At 43.7% G+C, this 19,590-nt stretch overlaps 1 protein-coding gene across 2 annotated transcripts in view; it reads left to right on the forward strand.

Moving 5' to 3' along the window:
- LOC147727632 (phospholipid-transporting ATPase ABCA1-like) overlaps positions 1 to 19,590 on the forward strand; it is a 2,839,360-nt gene that overhangs the window by 729,468 nt on the left and 2,090,302 nt on the right. For both annotated transcript variants that reach the window (XM_086961649.1, XM_086961650.1), the window contains exon 9: positions 2,602 to 2,806. In XM_086961649.1, coding sequence (XP_086817775.1) covers positions 2,602 to 2,806 — 205 coding nt within the window. The remainder of the gene's footprint in view (positions 1 to 2,601; positions 2,807 to 19,590) is intronic.

Here is a 19,590-nt window from a genome sequence, read left to right on the forward strand (position 1 = left end):
GGGGACAGCTGTACCCCCATTCATAGAGTGTTATGTCTTGCCCTCAATGCAGCAAATCAACTGCCCTCTCCTCACCCAGCCCGATGACTTTGTGTTGCAAGGTATTATCGCCCGGATTGGGACTTGTGGTGTGAGTAAATGACTGGGCTGAAGAGCACTTCCAAGAGCAAACTGAAGTGAGTCGAGAGACTGTGTGACACCCCCAGTGCTTTGTAGAACTGGCCTGGTATTGTAGGGCTGATTGAGGGACCTCTTGATTGAACTGACACAGCCTCTACCCAGTTTCTGCTCTGCATAAAGTGTGTAACCTTCCTGAGTGGTGGCCAACCCACCATTTGTCGACTGTTGCCTAGTTACCCTGATATTGCCTTAAGCTTTCTCCCCTGGGCACCTGACTAATTGTGACACTGGCCTTAAACAGGTCTAGTAAGGGGTGACAGTTTTTGACTTTAACCTGTGGGCAGAGCAGTGGGAGTTTAACTGAGAGGTGAGGGATGGATTGAGCCATGGGGCCCTCATTCATATTATCAACTGACCTGTCGGATATCATTGGCATTGAGCTATGGTGCTAAATGGGTGGGTGTGTGAGTGTGATTCATATATCCTTTGCTCTGGATCATGGTGCTGTGTGGTGCCCCGTGCCCCGTGCAGTGGTGTTTTTTAATGTTTTTTTTTCATTGCCTAACAAATACTTGTTTCTGACATTGGTTTTAACTGTGCGGCCATTGTCCCACTGTGCTGCCGAAAAGTATTATAAATTCCTGTGTTTACACATTCCTGATATCATTGTGACCTGGGGTGCACCCTAAAAATATTTGGATTTTGTGTTATTTGCCAGGTTGGGCCCACATCTGACAATGTATGGCACTGCTTAGGATTTGTGGGGTAAAATAGGACTTTTCCCCAGTGTGCATATTACTTTTTTACACTGTTGGGCCTAGTGCTGCTAGTAGTAATATTTCCAAGTGTGATTTATGCCCAGAAGTAAAACCCCATCAGTCTGGACCTCGGCCTGGTGGCTGGATAGGCTGGGTGCACTTCCTACTCCCAGCAATCCAGTGAAGAACTTAGGAATCTGGATAGATAATAAAATATTGTTTGAACACCAAACCAAACAGGTGGCGGGCACCTGTTTTGGAATGCTACGGGTCCTCAGAAAAACATTGGATCTACTGCCTCTGCCGGTTAGGCAAACCTTGGTCCATGCCCTTATAACGTCCAGACTGGACTATGGGAATGTCCTGTACTTGGGGGCCAGTGCAAAATGTCTCCAGAGGCTACAACGAATACAAAGTGCAGCTGCCCGCCTGATTCTATTACTGCCCAGAAGAGCATCAGCAAAAAAAGCGCTCAGGACCTTGCACTGGTTACAGATTCGGGAGCGGGTGACATTCAAGGCCCTCTGTGTAGGCCATCGTATCCTACAAGGAAGGGGCTCTAAATATTTACATAGCCTTCTCAGTCGGTATGAGCCCTCTAGACAGTTAAGGTCAAAGTGGACAGGGCAAGTTCATGTCCCCAAGTTCAACAGAGTGAGAATGGGAGGACGCTCTTTCAGAGTCCTGACCGCCACAGAGTGGAATAGACTGCCACAAAGGTTGCGTCTTTAGGAGAGAACTTAAAACCATCTTGTTCCCCAAAGACTAAGCCTGTACACAAGTAGCCGCGTACTCCACCTGTACCGATATAGGAGCCTTTCAGGAATGATCAGCATGGGGACACACTAGTCAGTGTAACCATGCGCTTTACAAGCTGTATATAAATAAATAAAATGTCATGTTGTGTTAATGTGTGTGCTGAAAGCAATATTTAATTCCATACACCTAGTGTGAAGTCTCTTTTGTAAAGCTCAGTGTATTTATTGTGTGAGAGTGATGTACCAATGCCTTACACATTGCCTCTGTGATAAGCTTGAATGCTCAGTGCCAAGCTACCCAAGGGTGAGCACCTGTTATACAGTCGGTGTAATCACCTAACCCTGACAGAAGTGGTAGGTTCTGCTTGGCCTCAGCACAACCAGAAAAGTAACAGTTCCAACAATTATCTCCTAGATTTAGAATACTTTTCTCCTGGAAACAACCAGGTGTATTTAACTACAATGTATCAACTATTCAAACTTTTTGATTTTCTATTTATTTACTCCACAAATGTGCTAGGCTTTTTCTTTCACAAACTCTCATAATCCAACCACGGTTACTAAACTGGAAATACTGGAATACTCTTCAAAAATTCAAAATGGACCAACAAGGACAATACTTGCCAAAATACTCTTGCTAGAATTCACAAGTGTAGTATTCTGTATTACTTACTACAACAAGTCCCCCTTAAATTTTCAATAATCACTGGCAGTGAAGACATTTGGTTGACACCATGTATCATTCTCTCCAGAAAATTCCACCAAAACCTGCATTCTAGTGTCAGATGAAGAAACAGCAGTTTGAATGTCTTGTACGATCTTGCACGATTCCTTTGAAGTCATGTTTGCAAAGTCTTGGTTGTCCATGCTCATATTTATGTTTTTTGATAAATCAGAAAGTAACATGTGGTAATTTTCTGTTTCTCATATAGTGACTTTTGTGAAATTCTCATCTTATCTTCCAGATGCCTTTTTTCCAGTTTCCCGATGTATTGAAATACTCGAACTTATCTGGTCAAAGCATTTCAGGAAATTCATTTGCCGATTCGTTAGCTTCAATGAATACGATTTTATGTGGACCATCTGCCAACAATAGAAATCAAGTGAGGAGTACGCCAGTTAACAGCCCTAAAAGTAACAACAGCTCTGGGACTTCAAGCAATACCACTGGTATATTTATTCATACAACATTTTTCAGTGTTTTGTTGGTGTCTTATAAACGAACTCAAACAGTAAATAGTGTGTACACTCAAAAGTGCTATGAATGAATTACATTTCCACTATTGTGCATGCTACCCTATTGCCTTGGGGTTATTTTGAGGATATCTAAATTTACATTATTCATGAGGAAAAATGTAAGTCTCCGAATCAGGCGGCCAGAGTGGGATTGATGCACATGTATTTTACCTATCTCTAACTCTCATGCCTAATGAGGGGATCACAGCAGAATCACAGTGAGTTCGAGACAAAACGGTGGTGTTGTTGAACACTGCTAAAACACAATAACACAAACAAAGGTTATACAACCCCTGTCAGAACCTTTTTCAGTGGACTACAGATTAGGTTATTACTAGACCGCAGCATGGTGGATGGGGCCTTTTACTCCTGATGTCCTGAGGCCCAACCTACTATGAGCTCTCTGCAACTGATCCAAGTACGTCTCCCTAAGCACTTGATTGCCTGTGGTTGCGCAGTTCCGGAAGTTTTAGGGCTTCTGAAGGGGAGGTGGAGTGTCAGTGTATGAATAAACACACAACTTAATGTGCCATCCAGCAACCCCAATAAATGTGACTCTTCCACAGGTGCAACCCCCTCTGCTCTAAGCTTTTGTTCACAGAGTTTGTCACAAGTGCCTACAAGTCTCTTACACAGTTCTAATCTGCGGCACACCAGGCCTTAGTCCCCAAGATTTTGATTTTTAGCCTTCAGAGACATATGCCCCTCATAATTTTTAACTTTTATGATTCTATGTTCCTGTAGTGTGTGCCTTATAGGCCCGCCATCTACCTTAAACACTGTGATTTGGCCTCCCTGACCAGCACTCTTCCTGAATCATTGTATGCCTTTGATGTGCACAGAGCATGCTCTGCTCCCCTCCCAGTGTGGCTTACCCACCATCCTCAGGAACGTCAGTAATCCACATCTCCTGCATGGGTCTGCAGTCCCCACCTCGATTTTAGAAACGTCCAGGCCCTTGGCTGGCAATAGGAGGAATCAATGAGTATGCCATAATGTTTAGTCAAGCTATTATATTTTTAATTTGTGTGAAAATTTAAGATAGTTGCATAAATACTCAGGGCACATTTTTGAGGTGCTTCGATATGCTTTGGTGAACACTATAGTAGCACCCCTGAATTGCAATGTGAAGGCAGATTTCAAGGCCAGTGGAAATCAATGTGTGTTCAAAATCCATGATGATTATTGAGGATTATGGTTAGTCTGGTATTTGACATGTGTTAGCATTTCATTTAAGTTTCACTTTCGTTTTGAAGGTAACAGTGCATATACTAGTGGCATGTTTGTATTTGATATTGACCATTCATTATGTATATTTGTCTGACTACTGGAAGGCACAAATTAAAATAGCCTTCCATCATCCACATGTTTCACTTTGGACATGTTAGTACATTGTTGTTAGTAGCATTAATGGTAATTCTTTTATCGTCATTGTGAGTGTTGTACAACATGTGCAGTTAATACGTGTTGGGGGTATTTATTTTCCTCATGTTTTTAGGTTTGGGTGCTAATGGTAATTCCCTCACTTTTCAATGTGTTCCGGCAGTTAATCTTTCTAGGTTTGGTGTGCAAGGGAGTTGGCCTGTTGCCTGTTCAGGAACGTTTAACATAATCTGTTTAAATATTGTTTCTGTTGGCTTTTGTGTGTTTGTACTGGTCTCTTTCAGGTCTTGTAAAATATCTCTCAATTCTCATTTCTTAAGTACTATTTTGAAGGTCTTATAGAGCCCGAACAAGATCCTTGTGGATATCAGAGCACTTTACAGTAGATCAAGAAGATTATACAAACGGATAAATGCAGGAAGGTCACATATACTAAACAATTTGTGCAGCTTTATATTAGGTCAAGAAAATTATATAAAAGGATAAATGCAGCTAGATCACTTATACAAAGCTATTTGTGCAGGAGAAGCAATAGGGTGCAAAAGCAAAATATATCGATTGAATCAAGTCGTGGTCTAATAAAGTGACTAGAGTGTCTGGATGGAGCCTTGAAGTAGAGAGGATTATTAGTAGGGGTAAGATTGTTCTCTGAATTTCTTTCAGTCCATGATCAGGTGAATTTTGCCATGAGAATCGCTTTTACTTACTTTTTGAAGGATGCAGTGGAAGTATTCAGTCTGGTTTCTGGGGGGAGTGTATTCCATATCCTGGACGCCATCCCAGAAAAGGTTTGCTTATATGTTTTCTTCTTGTTGAACCTTTGAGGTTTCAGTAGCAAGTTTCCTGCACTTCTTGAGGATCTTGTCCCCCCCCAGAGAACGTCAACTTCTGTGTGAGGTAACTGAGAGTCTTGTGATGTAAAGCCTTATGCGTCATGCATGCTATTTTTAGGTGGATTCTGTCTTCAAACGGTAGCCAATTCAAGGCTTTTAGGTCTGGGGAGATATGGGCACTTCTTTTCGATTCAGTGATGAGTCTAGCTGCAGCATTTATTGAGGCTCTTAGGGGTGCTGTTGTAGCTTTAGGAAGGCCGCATAGAGAGACACTTCCGTACTCTACCCTAGGGATAACAAGCGCTCGAACTGCCAGCTTGAAGCCATTGGCTGTCAGGAAGGGTTTCAGTTTCCTCAGTGTATTTATCTGGAAGTTTGCTCCCTGCGTTGCTAATGTGTTTCTGCATAGTGAGGTTTCTGTCAAGGGTTATTCCCAAGGATTTTGCTGAGTCTACAATGTTTGGTTGAGCGTTGAAAGCAGTAATATGTTTGATCGAGGCTTCCATAGAGGGGACTTTGTCGGGTGGAGCTATAAGGAGGTTTTTCTGTTTTTACAGCGTTTAATTTGAAATGGTTTTCTGCCAGCCAAATCTGTGAGTTCCTGAGCGTTGTGTTAAGCACTTTAAGTCTTCTGGTAGGTGTATTAGGGGGCTGTTTATGTTCCATAAGGCTTTCTACTATTTCATTTTAGTGGTAGCCCAGAACTAGCATGCTTTACATTAGAATAATATATTATGAATGTTGTCTGTGTCTTTTGATCTGGTGTTCTCACTATACATATATCGTTTACAACTTATAACAGGTTGCCTTTTTGGAATTGGATGTATTTTGCAATTTCCTCATTCATCTGTTAGAGTATAAAATGATATACTAATTATTTAAAACTGTTTGTATATGCTTTATTTCGACAACTAGTGTCATAAAAGCTATGAAAAACATTTATGTAGACAGGGAAAAAATACAAGATAACATATAATACAGCGCCATAATCAAAATATTATACAGGAGCAGTCCATAAAAGTACACTATTGTGCCCTCAATAGATAACACAGTTGTCGATAGCAAAATGAACAGGACTATTATATAATTAATTAAAGAAAGCATAAATAAAGTGTGCTAAAAATAGTTAAAAAGTAACAACTTGACAATCCTTCATAATATGGGCCTTATAATAAACACATTGTGGAACCCCCAATGTATGCCAGAAAGAAGCGAATTGAGCCCTCTTTGGGGTGACAGCAGGGGAAGTCGGATATAAAGTGCAAGTACATAAGGTGTAATCTCAATGGGAGCCTAAACAGCCATCAGGCGCTGGTACAATTTCGTCAAAACTTCAGGAAGCGCAGTGTTAGACAACTCCTGACAAGGTTTTTCGCCTAATTAGCCATGCATGGCTGCAAAACTTGGCCACACCACACATAAAGAGATCTTGGGTCAGACCTAAGAATGTGCAGGGCAGCCAGATGGTCCTGTGTGCCCAGTTGTCAGCAAATTGGTTGAAGCCATTTAGACCTTAGAACGTTGTATGCCGGACAAGCAAACATAAAAACATATATTAATTATTTAAATCAATAATTTATGTTAGTATATTTGTTTGAACAGTTTTACATTTTAGCTGAATATTTTTATTTATGTTTTGGACGTTGTCTTTACTTTGTTTTCTTTGCAAATTTTTGTTTTGCTGCTTGTTTGGTGTTGTTTTTGGGAGAGTTTTCTTATGTTGCAATCTGTTGAGAGGAAGAGATCTGTTAGTTATGTTGTTTTCTTTTTTAATCTACATTCTAGTTTGGAGTTTTTAGTTTTTGTCCATTGTTTATTAATGAGTAAGCATTAATTTTATTTTAAGTGTTAGTTCCTACTATAGTTACAGTACTTACTTGTGAGGTAATTTTAGTGTCAGTGCTTTTATAATATTGTCCTTAAAGCAGTGTTCCTTACTTTGGTAACTTTTATTTGATGTCAAACATTTATTTGTTTGTAGTATTTAGTGGTTCTATGAAGTGCTGAAGTTTTCTTTTGTAGAGGTGCAGTCAAGCCCGGCATACAAGCTGTGCTCAACAGAAGGCTGTGCCCGGCTCAGGGGTGCCATGTTCAAGGACAGCATAGATAACATTACTGTTGTGATCTAACATTGAATCAATAATGACACCACTGTGAATAGTGAGGGCAGGAGTTATAGCTTTTTCATGACTGAGTTATAGTGTTTTCAGTTAAAAAGCATAACTGGTGAGCTTCAGTGATTGTTTTAGTTTAAAATGTTATGTTATAACTGGCATTTTCCCTGAACTATAACATCATTTCAACCTTTCTTTGTTTTTTTATAATCATGTTGTTTCACAGTGTTTGATATTTACTTTCCATTATTATTGTTATGTGACCTTAGGTTTGATGAATTGAAAATAGATAATATTTCTTTGATTTTGTTTTTCATATTGTCAAATGTTAATTATTTTTCAGCAAAATTGTATATTTAATGCTTAAGTATAGGGTCATGATATATTGCTTATTTGTGTTTTTTGTGTGTGCAATATTCAGGTATATCTATATTGTTGTTCTCTATATGATGGCATAGAACCTGAACTTCTTGGTAGTTGATTTTCATAAGCAGAGTAGTCTCTTAAGTGTGCTGTTTCTATTTGATATGCTCTGATGGATCCTCAGGTCAAGTACCTATCAATGCATCAGGTGCATCCTCTGACTTGACATCCTCACATCTCTAGAAGGAACTAATCAGTTACATGGGGTGGAAGCACACTGCCAACCACCAGATATAACTCTTGCAAAACAAAACAAGACAAAGATTCCAGTATACTTTTCAGGCTCACAGAGGCTGTGAGGACAGGGTCGGAATCTTCTGTGTTGGTCCAATGCTTTTCATTCTTCCTGGTGCTGTTCTTGGGAACTCAGCCACATTTTCAAAGTCCAGATAGGCTTCTCTGCTGCTGCTTACTAATATAACCAAGAGTCACAATTTAATGAGGATGTTCTAATAGTCACTCCTGGTTTCTTCTCAGCATCCCATGTGCTCAGAAAAGGCTTTTAAAATTTAGATCTGTCTCCAGCCTGGGAACACACAGAGCCCTGTTCAATTCACTACTAATAGGGCGGCAGCTTTTTCCACAGAGGGTGGATTCATTCGTTGACCTTTTGTGTCTCTGGGGCACTGAACAGTAGGCCAGCCAGATGATACTGAGAGAGTGGGCCTGGATTCAAGTAGAAAGGATTATTTCACAAGTTGGTTAGGCATAATTCTTCTTTATTGAGATGTTTCTTCCAGGTCCTGTAATGTTCCAAGGCTTTAATGATGGGGACATATTTTTCTGAGACCGTAAACCCCCTTTTCCAGCACGTCCCTTTTGACCTTACTGCAAATATTTACAGAGACTTCCATTGAAATTGTCAGAAGTGTGGTTCCCTCTCAAGAGCATTGAACCCACTCCCATATCCAGCTCTTCGAAAATGAGGAAGAACCCATCGTCCTGATCTGAGAGCAGCCTCCCATCCTATTGTGGGCAGTGACAAACGTCTGAAGGACATCTCTGGGTGAAAGGCTTCTGTCAAATGAGCTCTCATAGAAGATCTTCATTTGACAAGGATGGCAGTTGCTCTAGTTATTACATGATTCATTGGAATGTAATTACAGTCACTGTAGGAAAGGCTTGCCAGCAGAAATTGATAAACCCAGTTTGACTTTCAGGCAGCACAATGTATATTTTTTACTAGTTGTGTTTAAACCCCCCATATATCAGACATAGACTTTCACATTTTAATAGATGTTTGGTAAAAAGTAAAAACTAACTTTCAAGTAAGTTTCTACTATTTCCCAGGCTCAATCATGAAATTGCTTTTTTCAGGAAAATTGTAATTTTGCCTAAACAGCAACATAAAGGATTTGGTATCTGTTTACTGTTGGTCCATCTATTTCTTTAATGATCAATATATCCCACTTTCATACATTAGGCAGAAAATAAAAGAACATTTTACACATGAGGCGTTTCTGTTTCATGTGTTCCTGCTTCTGTTTTAAAACTGCAGGATGTCATAGCACAGTGATGCAAATAAACACTGCAGCCCACATTGGGCATGACGTCCACAGCAGTGATGCGTTTTCTGCTCCCACTTATCATACCCATTTTGGAACTTTAGACACACTGGGCACATGCTGCACACATGCAATGTGGGAAATGTAAGAAGAAATAAAAAACAATTCTTCAGCTTTCTGTATGCCTCATGGAGGGATTATTTTGGGGCAAGTCTAACAATTTTAGTAGATTGGGCTTTGTGTTAAAAACATTGTTTTTTGCCCAGGAATGCCATCGTACTGCCCATGGAAAGCACACTGCACTAAATGTAGCATCAAACTCCATTTGCAATACGAAAAATGCATTTTCCAATGAAAAGAACGTTTGCACTGGAAAGTAAATAGCAGCTAAAGACGTTGGGGCTTACTTTAGAGTTTGGGGGGAGGGCTGTGATTGAGTATCCTCTCCACCAAACTGAAGGTTCGGCCCTCTGATTATTTACTCATGGGCAACCCTTAAGTATATCTGCTGCTAATCCATTTCCATTGCTGACATACTCCTTAGACAGCCTGATAGAGTAAAAGCCTTTGGAGGCTCGGCCATTCAACCACCTACCCTGTTTAGAGTGGTAATTGAGTGGCAGGTTTTACTGAGTGTCGCTGCTGGTTAAAACCTATCGGTGAAGGTCAGTGAAAACTGCAAAATGACCTCCACACCATGGGAGTCAACTGCCATAGTGTGGGTGCCATTTGTTGTTGCATTTTCAAAAACAAAATCTCGCTTTGTAATACATTGACAGAAACAAAAGTGACAGCGATTCCTGCCAATGTTTAGAGATGAGTGCTAGGCTGATGGACATCTCTAAATTTGGAGTATGGTTACTCCATCATAGTAAAGGTACATTTTACTTTATAGCCGTGGCGGAGTAAATATTGTACTCTGAAGTCTAAATCAGGCTCTGTGTGCCGATATCTGTACATTTGTGTGACATTGCGGCAGTGCATATTCTTGATAAATCATTCCCTGAAGGAAGATCATGCAGAAAAAGCTAATTGGTAGATTATGGGTTAGGGTCGGGGATGGACATAAAGTGAAAGGGTAAAGGTAATGGTAAGGCAAATGATAAGAGTTAGGATTACGAGAAAGAATGAAATAAGATTACATGTTTACAAAAAATAAATAGTTTAAGGGTAAGAGAGGAAGTTAGTCGGAGTTTTAAATGAGAAGTTTAATTAAATTAGGCTGATATGTTGGAATTACGGTTAGAGTTGGGTTCAGGTCTGCTATGTCTGCGTTGGTTTTTCTGCCAAGAATAAAAGACAATCAGTGACCTTAAATGTAAAACAGAAGAGAGCGAGAGATTGAGAAAATCATCGGGTGGCTGAATTTCAACATGTGAATCCAGATAAACCAGAATCAATACCAGCTTCCCTGTTTTTCCAAATTGTGTGATCCTAGACATTTTGTTTCAAAGAACCTCCTTTTTCTTTAGTAGCACATTATCTGAGATTAGTATGTGCACTGTACACTGTGATATTGCTCCATATGTAATAGGAATCTAGTAAACGTTTACAGTTTACATGACTACCGACTTGTTTCTTAGTTTACTAATGGCATTTTTGTTGTGAAACAAGTGATTAATGTTTTAAAACGTAGCACTTTAAATACATTTATTTGCAGTGATATAATCTGATGTACTAAGGTGAAACGCTTCCACATGTTCACAAAATATACTTTTTAAATTTTGCAGTATCCACATCATATTTTTACACCATGTTATTTCACTATACACATAGCAAAGGCTTTAATTGCTTTGCTCATGCATGCACTTTGAAAGCCAAGCAAACCCCTAGGCTCAGCTCTGGGTCAATTCACTCTATGAATTTGCTGGTGCACCTGCCTCTATTTGCAACTCAGGCTTAGTACATGATGACAACAGTCACTTGATAAAATGATTTGCAAAAGACGAGAATGGAAACATGGTCCCCTGACTACATACTCCAACTTGACAGCTATAGCATCGAAGCTTCTCGTAGAAGAGCTGAATAAGAGAACATGAAGTAAAAGTACTTTTAAAATAGGTGACCTCGGGGATTGGACTCAAGGCCATTGTGTTGTATGTGACTGCAACCCCAAAGAGAACTACCAGGTCTAGGTGGTATGGGCAGGGGGTATTTGGAGTGTGAAACCCCTCCAATGCATTCTTAGCTTGATAGTTGGGTCTGTGGGCCATGAGTCTGGTCTGCTATGTCTTTGTGGGTGTTTCTCGTTATTCTCATTTCACTAGGAGCCTTTAATGCTATTTTATTAGAATGGAAACTTAAATATATATGTATATAGTGATTAGTATACAAAATATTGTAAATCTGCACCCACAAAACTACTCGTTTAATAGGTGCAAATGTATTAATTTTTGGAATTCAAAACATTGGCAGAAGACTTGGAAAGCTATGCCAGACCCAGGTTTCCAGGCATACTACTGGCAATCAAACATCCAAAAGGTAATGGGAAGGATGCTTGAAAATAGTTTAACTAGTGGCAATCACGCTGGGTAGCACTCCAACACATCTTTTTTCACTCACTGCCCCATTCTAGAAAGAGGTTCACCTATTCCAAAAGAAATGTGACTGTGTTCCTTGTGGAAACAGTCCAGCCTAAACCTTGGTCATCTCATCCCTCCTGCCTGCAGCCTACAGATCTTTTTAGTTGGGAAATTTGAGGTCCATACTGCCCGAATCTGGCTGACTAAGCTATGGCCCTGGTTGAGTTGGAGATAGGGTGGAGCATGGGATTTAGGTTAGGCCTAAGGTTGGAATTATGTATATGGGTGAAAGTAAGGGCTACATTTTGGTCAGTGGTTTAGGAGTTAGGCTTCAATATTTTTACCCATACATTTTTGCATTTCTAATGAAAAATCGTACGAACCACCATCTTTTGCTACTAACATATCTTTCTCAAATTTTTTAAACAATAAGGGGTATATTTACAAAAACGTGTGCTAAACATCACCTTTACACATCGCAGCCGATCATGGGAAAATTACCCTGCGTCAATGTGGAACTCACAACAAGGCGGTAGCATGAGATAGTCTGCTGAAACCGCGGCCAATGTCCGCAATACAACCACCATGACGGAGATAAAAACACAAACCACAACACAGAAAAACACAAGATGTGCCCAAATGCGATAAGAAAACAGTGACAACCATCGCGAGGCCAGCAATACCCACGCGTAATGTCAAAAAGCACAAGAACAGCAGATGGAAATTGCCACTGAAAACACTTTACCAACTGTGACCCACTGCAGAGGACAACATGAACCCCATAATCCCCATGGAGGAACACCCAGGAGCACAGGGCTTGTGGAAGGCCAATGAGAACAGGAAGAGGAAGAAGGGGCACAGTCGCCAGGAAAATCAAAGTACCAACACGGATGAGCCAGAACACCATCACCAACTCTATGTCACCCCCAACGTGTCATTGGCAACAAAGAGGCAGAGATGGCACAACCCGGACCATCTGAATGCCATCGCATGACAGTGGAGGCCAATGGAAGAGCACAAGAGACCCTGGAATGATGTGAATGGCAAAACCAAGTAGAAACTCGCTGCCAACACAGAAGCAGCAAAGCAGAACACCAGGAGCCGAATGACATGGAGAAGATGGTGGCCACAGTCACCATGTGGGAGACGGAGACAAGATTCGGGGTACTGGACACTGTTCAACATCACCCGACACCACATCAATAGGGTGCACACCGACCAGGGAGTGGCTGGACGGGGGAGACGGGCCCAATGGCACACATGAACAACAAAGCAGTGCACATTGCACATATCCACAATGACTCAGGATCATGTCACTGATCTCACGGAACACCTCAGCACATACACAACACAACACAACCAACACATGCACACATACGAAACACAGCAAACAGGAAAATATGTCAGCCACACTGACAATGCAAGAGACACCACATGACGAGTAGAATGGCAGCAGTCCAATCACCATGATGATGTACACAGCACGACACTGAGGTGGCTGAGTGTGGACCACAACCGGGATGAAGCAGGTCACACTCAGACACAACCACCGCCACAAACAACCCTTGACGTCAACAACACATCTGTGGACAAACCATGCCAAGTGTTGCAACCCGACAAAGAGCACAAGTCACCCAACTCTTCAATATCTCAGCACTGTGGAAGCACTGAACTGACAGGTAGACTGCATGAAAGGGGCCAGTGGCAGAAAAATCAGCGCTGCAGGAGCGAATCACCAACCGTGCAAAATAAGCACATAAGTATGAGTGCACCTTGACAGTGACAACATCCCGGTACAAACAGCAACACCTCCACAACAGAACACAGGCCACAACTAGTGCCGCAAACGTGCACCACATGGCAAATCACATCTGCCCCAGCGGGTAACCGTGACTTCACAATGTACTAGTACAACCTGTAAACTGCAAATCTGTTTTATTCACACATGCTGTATCAATAGACATTTTGTACTGGCCCCGGATTGCTGGGACAGTCACAATGTCACGTGCTCATGAGAAGTAATTGTCTATGATGGTGTTCCTACAGGCCATTCCTGCCGCAGCTGCAGTGGCATGTAGGCCACCTGCCCCATCGGCTCATTCATCATCCGGGACTTCTGGAAATGGAATCCATGGGGCTTTGGTGCATACACAGATCTTGTGCAAGACACAACATGCAACTTTACATCTTGCGCACGATCTCTGTGCTGTACAGGAGCTTTCCACCCGTGCCGTCCAGGCACCTGAAACGTGACTTCAACACACCACATGTATGTTCAACTATGCCCCTGGTGTGTATGTGGGCCACAATGTATTGCCTCTGGGTGGGTGTGTTCGGATCTCAGAGGGGTGTCATCATCCAAGGGCAGAGTGCATATCCTTGATCACCTGTGAAAGTGCAGGGAGAAGAGAGTCAATACTTGGTTCGGCAGGATGTGATGGCTGGCCCACTTATTCAGTGACGACTGGGCTGGCTATGTGTGGGGTGAGTGTAAGCCATCTCTCATGGACTAGCTGGTGCTGGCAACAACTCCAACAGTCATCAGGCACTCAGACAAGCAATGACAGGACAACAAGAGGGGATGACGTGAGACACCCATGGTTAGTGGCCCTGGCCCCCGCCACAAGACTCTGACCTGCGGGAGACTGGGATAGGGTCACGAGTATAGAGCAGGCTCTCGTTGAAGTTGAAGGTGTGTGTGGTGGAGTGAATAGGTGGACAGTGGAAGGTTGACCCACAGGGCATGATGCAGAGGGCACATGCCAGCTCTGTCCTGCAACATGTAGGATATGAATGCCACAAACTCATGCCAAACACCAAATCCTTACCTGCCATCTGCTGATGACCACCCCCAGGCCACAGGCTCAGACACCAACGATGTTCCGCTGGAGACTGATGGCCAATTATGGCACACAAGGTTAGTGGCACCACGTGTTGCCGGCTTGCGTTGAACAGGGTTAGTGGCAACACATGTCGCCGGCTTGCGTTGAACAGGGTTAGTGGCACCACATGTCGCCGGCTTGCATTAAACAGGGTTAGTGGCACTGCAGGGTTAGTGCCGCCGGCCTGCCATATGGAATCATGCCTCACTGATCAAAGGGAGTCTGGCGCTGTGGCCACTGCCACAGATTTTGGGGTCACTGCCATTCAGGACTCAGGACACAGTTCCACATGTGGGGCCCACTGTGACAAAGGAGATGTCAGTGGATTGTCAATGAGAAAGGAGTAATGAGGGACAGCGTCGTGGGGGCCAGCAATGGTCTACGGAGGCTGCAGAGCTTGCGGGACTGGGGCCTGGAGCTTGCCCCAACTCGTGGTGGGCCCACTTTGACACACAACGGTGTCGGCAGGTGAGCGGTGCGGCCTTGGTGCGCTGGTACGGGCAGGCCTGGTCTGGGTATCAACGTCCTGGGGTGTAGCAGATGCACAGGGTCGCAGGCCCCGCTTCTCACGGCGTCGGCCTCGTGGCGGACTGCGAGGCGCCGCCCTGTCAGTGACATTGGCCTTTCCAGGTGAGGACCACGCTCTGTGCCATGGGGTTTTTGTCCGTACCCCTGCGCAGCCTTGGCGTACTCAGGGCCCTCCCACTACGCTCACGCACACAGGGGGGTGAGCGAGGGACTTTTCCTTTATCTAAACCCCGCCCTAGTGTGACAAGGTTGTGTCCAGTGTTCACTACTCCAGTCACCAGCAGTTGTGGTCTGCATGGACATGGCTTTGGTTTGCCTCCCCCTGTCTGGCCTGCACCTCCACGCCTCACTTGCCGTTGTGTATATTGCCATTCACGGGCCACTTGCATTCTACGTACATTTCTGCATTTCGCATCTGCACACGTTTAGCTGTTGTGTGGCTGTGGTGCCATGTTATGGCTGCATTGTGTGTAGGGGTTGGCCAGGTTCACCGTGGAGTGGTTTTGTCACGTCTGGTGGGTGGGCATGTTGTTTTGGCATGTTGTATGTGGTTTGTTCACGTGTGCATTCCTACAATTGTGCATTGTGTGATGGTGATTTTGAGGTATGTGGTGTGTTGATTTTGCACTTACCAACGAGCAGTCCAGTTCCATATGTGCCATCCTGGAAGCGCTGGTTGATGATTGACTGCCAGAAGATGTAGGAGTTGTGCGCACTGCCTGGGTAGTTTGCGACGACATTGGTGAAGAGTCCCCGGTGGTTCACTATTGCTTGCAGATTGATGGAATGCGTGTGCTTCCTGTTACGGTAGTGGTGTGCTGTATCTGCAGGGGGCACAAGTGGGACATGTGTGCAGTCTATTGGCCCCAGCACGGCCTGAAATCCGGCTATGGCGTAGAAGGCTTGCTTGGTCTCCTGCTGTTCCTGCGCAGTGTGGGGGAAGTGAAGGTACTGGGTTATGAAGCTGAGGATGGCATCCAGGACAGGTGTGATGAACTTTGATAGGGCTGGCTGTGAGACCCCTCTGACTCTGGCAGTAGTTGGTTGGAAGGTACTAGAGGTCAACAGGTGTGGCACAGAGAGCAGCTTGGTCTGCGGAGGGATGTTCGTCGTCTGCTGTGTTGGGACCCTCAACCTGTGGCCGATGTGGCTCTTGATGTAGATGATGGTTGTCCTTTTGATCCTGTAGTCGGCAATGACTTGCTCAGGCGTTAGGTCTGTGAGACTGGTGCATTTTCGGTAGGTCCGCTGTCTTACTCTGCGCTGCCACTGTGGTGGTCTGGGGGGGCAGGTTCGGGTCCTTGGGGTGGTGGCGGTCCTGGTGTTTGTGGCAGAGAGTATTGTGGTCTTGTTGGGGCTCCAAGCTGCATGATGAGTAGCTCCATGGCGTTGTTTGTTCTTCAGGTGTGGCTGTGTGTGGGGCTCCATTCCTTACTGCAGGTAGTCGACCGGCTTTACACCTGCAGGAGGCAGATGTTGAATACCTGCTGGTTCTACGACTTATTGATTGGTTGTTGTCCGCATCGTACATCTGGCATTTCATTGGGAAAGTGGTGTTTGTGTTTTTTCATGTGTTTTTGCATGGGTACGCCTACTCTGCATCTTATTAGGGTTCGTTGGTGGTGTCCACCATGGAGATACATTTTGGGGCAGTTATTACGGGAATACAGACGATGTCTGCAGTTTGCACCAGCTTGTGAATAGGCTGTTAATTCTATCTCCACATTTGTTGCGTTAGGGTGGGGATAATTGGGAGTTGAGTCCTTGTGGACATACCCCCAAATGTTTGTATTCTATTTTCTTTAAAATCTATATTTATACAATGTGGAAGTACAAAGAAAGAAAGAAAGAAAGAACAGAGGTGTAGAAGGGTAGGATGGGGGTATGGGAAGGGGAGGTCTAGTGTGAGCGCAACACCAGGAGAAAGCAAGAAAGAGACATGTGCACAAGGGTTACCAGCATCCCAAAAGCAACTAAGGCGGTGCATTACAGCCAATAATTCAAACATGAACACAGCCATCAAGCACATAGGTCATTGTTACACAGTTGCCTGGGAGCTGGGGTTGATTGCGGCCACTTGTTAAACCTGTCATGCATGTGATAGACTTTCCCCCAACTTTTCTCTTTCCTCACATTTTTGCTGATTGTTTTCATTGGTCTAAGGACTCTGAACCCTTTATCACTGCTAACCAGTGCTAAAGTGCATGTTCTTCTCCCCTAAATATGATGACATTGGTGTATACTTGATTGGCATATCTGTTGGACTGGTAAGTCCCTTGTAAAGCGGTATACCATAAACCCAAGGCCTGCACTTCAAATGCTTCTCTTGAGCTGCAGCACTGATTGTACCAAGAAGAACAATTGAGGGACAGAATGCAGAACAATGTCATACATGCACCCAGTACAGGGATCTGGGCCTAAATGCATCATTTTTTTGCCCACCATGCCATTCTAGTTTGGACCCAGCCATATGCAACTCAGTCTTAACCCTGCGCCCAATGGGAACAGTACAGCCCAAACTGCCAGGCCAGGTCCTCCCTGGACTGGAAACAAACATCCTAGTACCGGTTTTGGACTTTCAGCCTTCACCAGCCAGGATAGCTTGACTACAGTGGCATGGAGAGCATGGGACCCACGTCTGGGCATACCCATCCCCTCGGGGTGACAAATGCAAAAAGAACAATTGACGGACAGAATGCCGAACAATGTCGTACATTCACCCCAGTACAGAGATCTGGGTCTAAATCCACAGTTTTTTTGCTCACCATGCCATTCCAGTTTGGACCCAGCCATGAGGCACAGGGTCAAGACTGATTTGCATATAGCTTGGTCTGACCTGAGGTGGCAAAGTGAGCTAAAGAATGATGATTGATTCAACCCAGATCTGTGCTTGGGGATGAGTGTCTAAAAAATGTCAGCGTCCATGATCTCCTTGTGTTTGCTTTGTTCGCCCTAAGTTGGTAGGGTATGCCCAGACGTGGGTCCCTTGCTCACTTTGCCACTGGATTCAAGCTAGCCTGGCTGATGAAGGGTGTTACCCAGAAACCAGTCCCAGGATGCTTGTTTCTGGTTCAGGGAATACCTGGCTTGGCAGTTCGAGCTAGACTGTTCCCATGAATCACTGGGTCAAGACTGATTTGCATATAGCTGGGTCTGACCTGAGGTGGCGAAGTGAGCTAAAGAATTATGATGTATTCAACCATGACCTGTGACTTGGGGTGAGTGTCTGAAAAATGTCAGCGCTCTGTCCATTATCTCCTTGTGTTTGCACTGATTGTACCCCCACAGAAGTAGCTTTCAAACCTATTTCAGGTCTGCCACTGCTGTCTCTATGTGTGTAGCCTACGGCCAATTCAACCTTGCTTTTAGACCTACTTGCAAAGCCTTAAACATCCCTTTTATTACATATAATTCACCCCTAAGGTAGGCTCTAAGTAGCCCCAAGGGTACAGTGCTATGTAAGTAACAGGTAGAACATGTACCTGTATGTTTTGCATGTCCTGGTAGTGAAAAACAGGCAATTTTATTTGTAGCTACTGTGAGGCCTACCCCTCTCATAGGCCAGCACTGGGAATTCCTTAATATACTTTTTAAGCTGTAATTCCTCATCAGCATGGAATAGCTTTCTCATGTTTGATAAGTTTAGAATAGTAATGATAAATCCGCATTACTGGGGTAGTTGGATTTAACATTACGGTTTTAGAAATGCCACTTTTAAAAATTGGACATTTCTCTGTACTTACTGCTCTTTCTACCTCAGAGCCTGTCTTCAATACACGTCTGGACTGGATGACAGCCACAAACACAGGAAGGGCTGGGTGTGACACAGGACTCATTTGCATTCTGATAGCCTTCCTGGGTAGGAAGAGGGAGAGGTGGCTTACACGAACATCTGAATAAGCTGTACCCTGTCCTCACACCAAGAAGTGACTTAATCCCTCAAGGTTAGCCTGGCAGACAGGACAGGGTTGAACGGGATTTTTGTACACTTCAAAGAGTTCCTTTGAAGTCACCCACTACATCAAAGGCTCTTTTGGGTATGACAACTGGGTGTCTGCCCCCTGAAATCAGACATGTCTGAATCTTGAACTGAACCTCTGTCAGAAGGACTGGACTACTTTTCTAGAAGGACTGCTTTTCTGCTTGTTGCCCTGCTGCCTGTGGCGCTCTCACTCTGCTGGAAAGACTCTGCATTCACTTCAATGGATCTCCAAGGGCTTTCTGGCTTTACTCCTGTTTTCTGAATTCTCAGGGACACAAAAGACTTCTTACAATGCTGCTGGTGTTACTGGACTCTGCCTTCTGTGAGTCCTATCCTTGCCCGAGGGACCCTCTCCAAGTTCTGGCCTCAGAAGTGGGTTCTGCAGTTGTTTTTATTTAAAACAAAATGATGCATTGCATCGACTGTGCGAGAAATTCTGATGCATCGATGTTCAACTGTAAAAAGTCATATCTCGACTTCTACTGATTCGATTTCTGTCATTTTGGTCTCATTTTGTTCATATAAATATTCGCTATTTCTCTAAAT

The sequence above is a fragment of the Lissotriton vulgaris genome, chromosome 3_1, assembly GCF_964263255.1.
Source record: "Lissotriton vulgaris chromosome 3_1, aLisVul1.2, whole genome shotgun sequence".
Lineage (NCBI taxonomy): Eukaryota > Metazoa > Chordata > Amphibia > Caudata > Salamandridae > Lissotriton > Lissotriton vulgaris.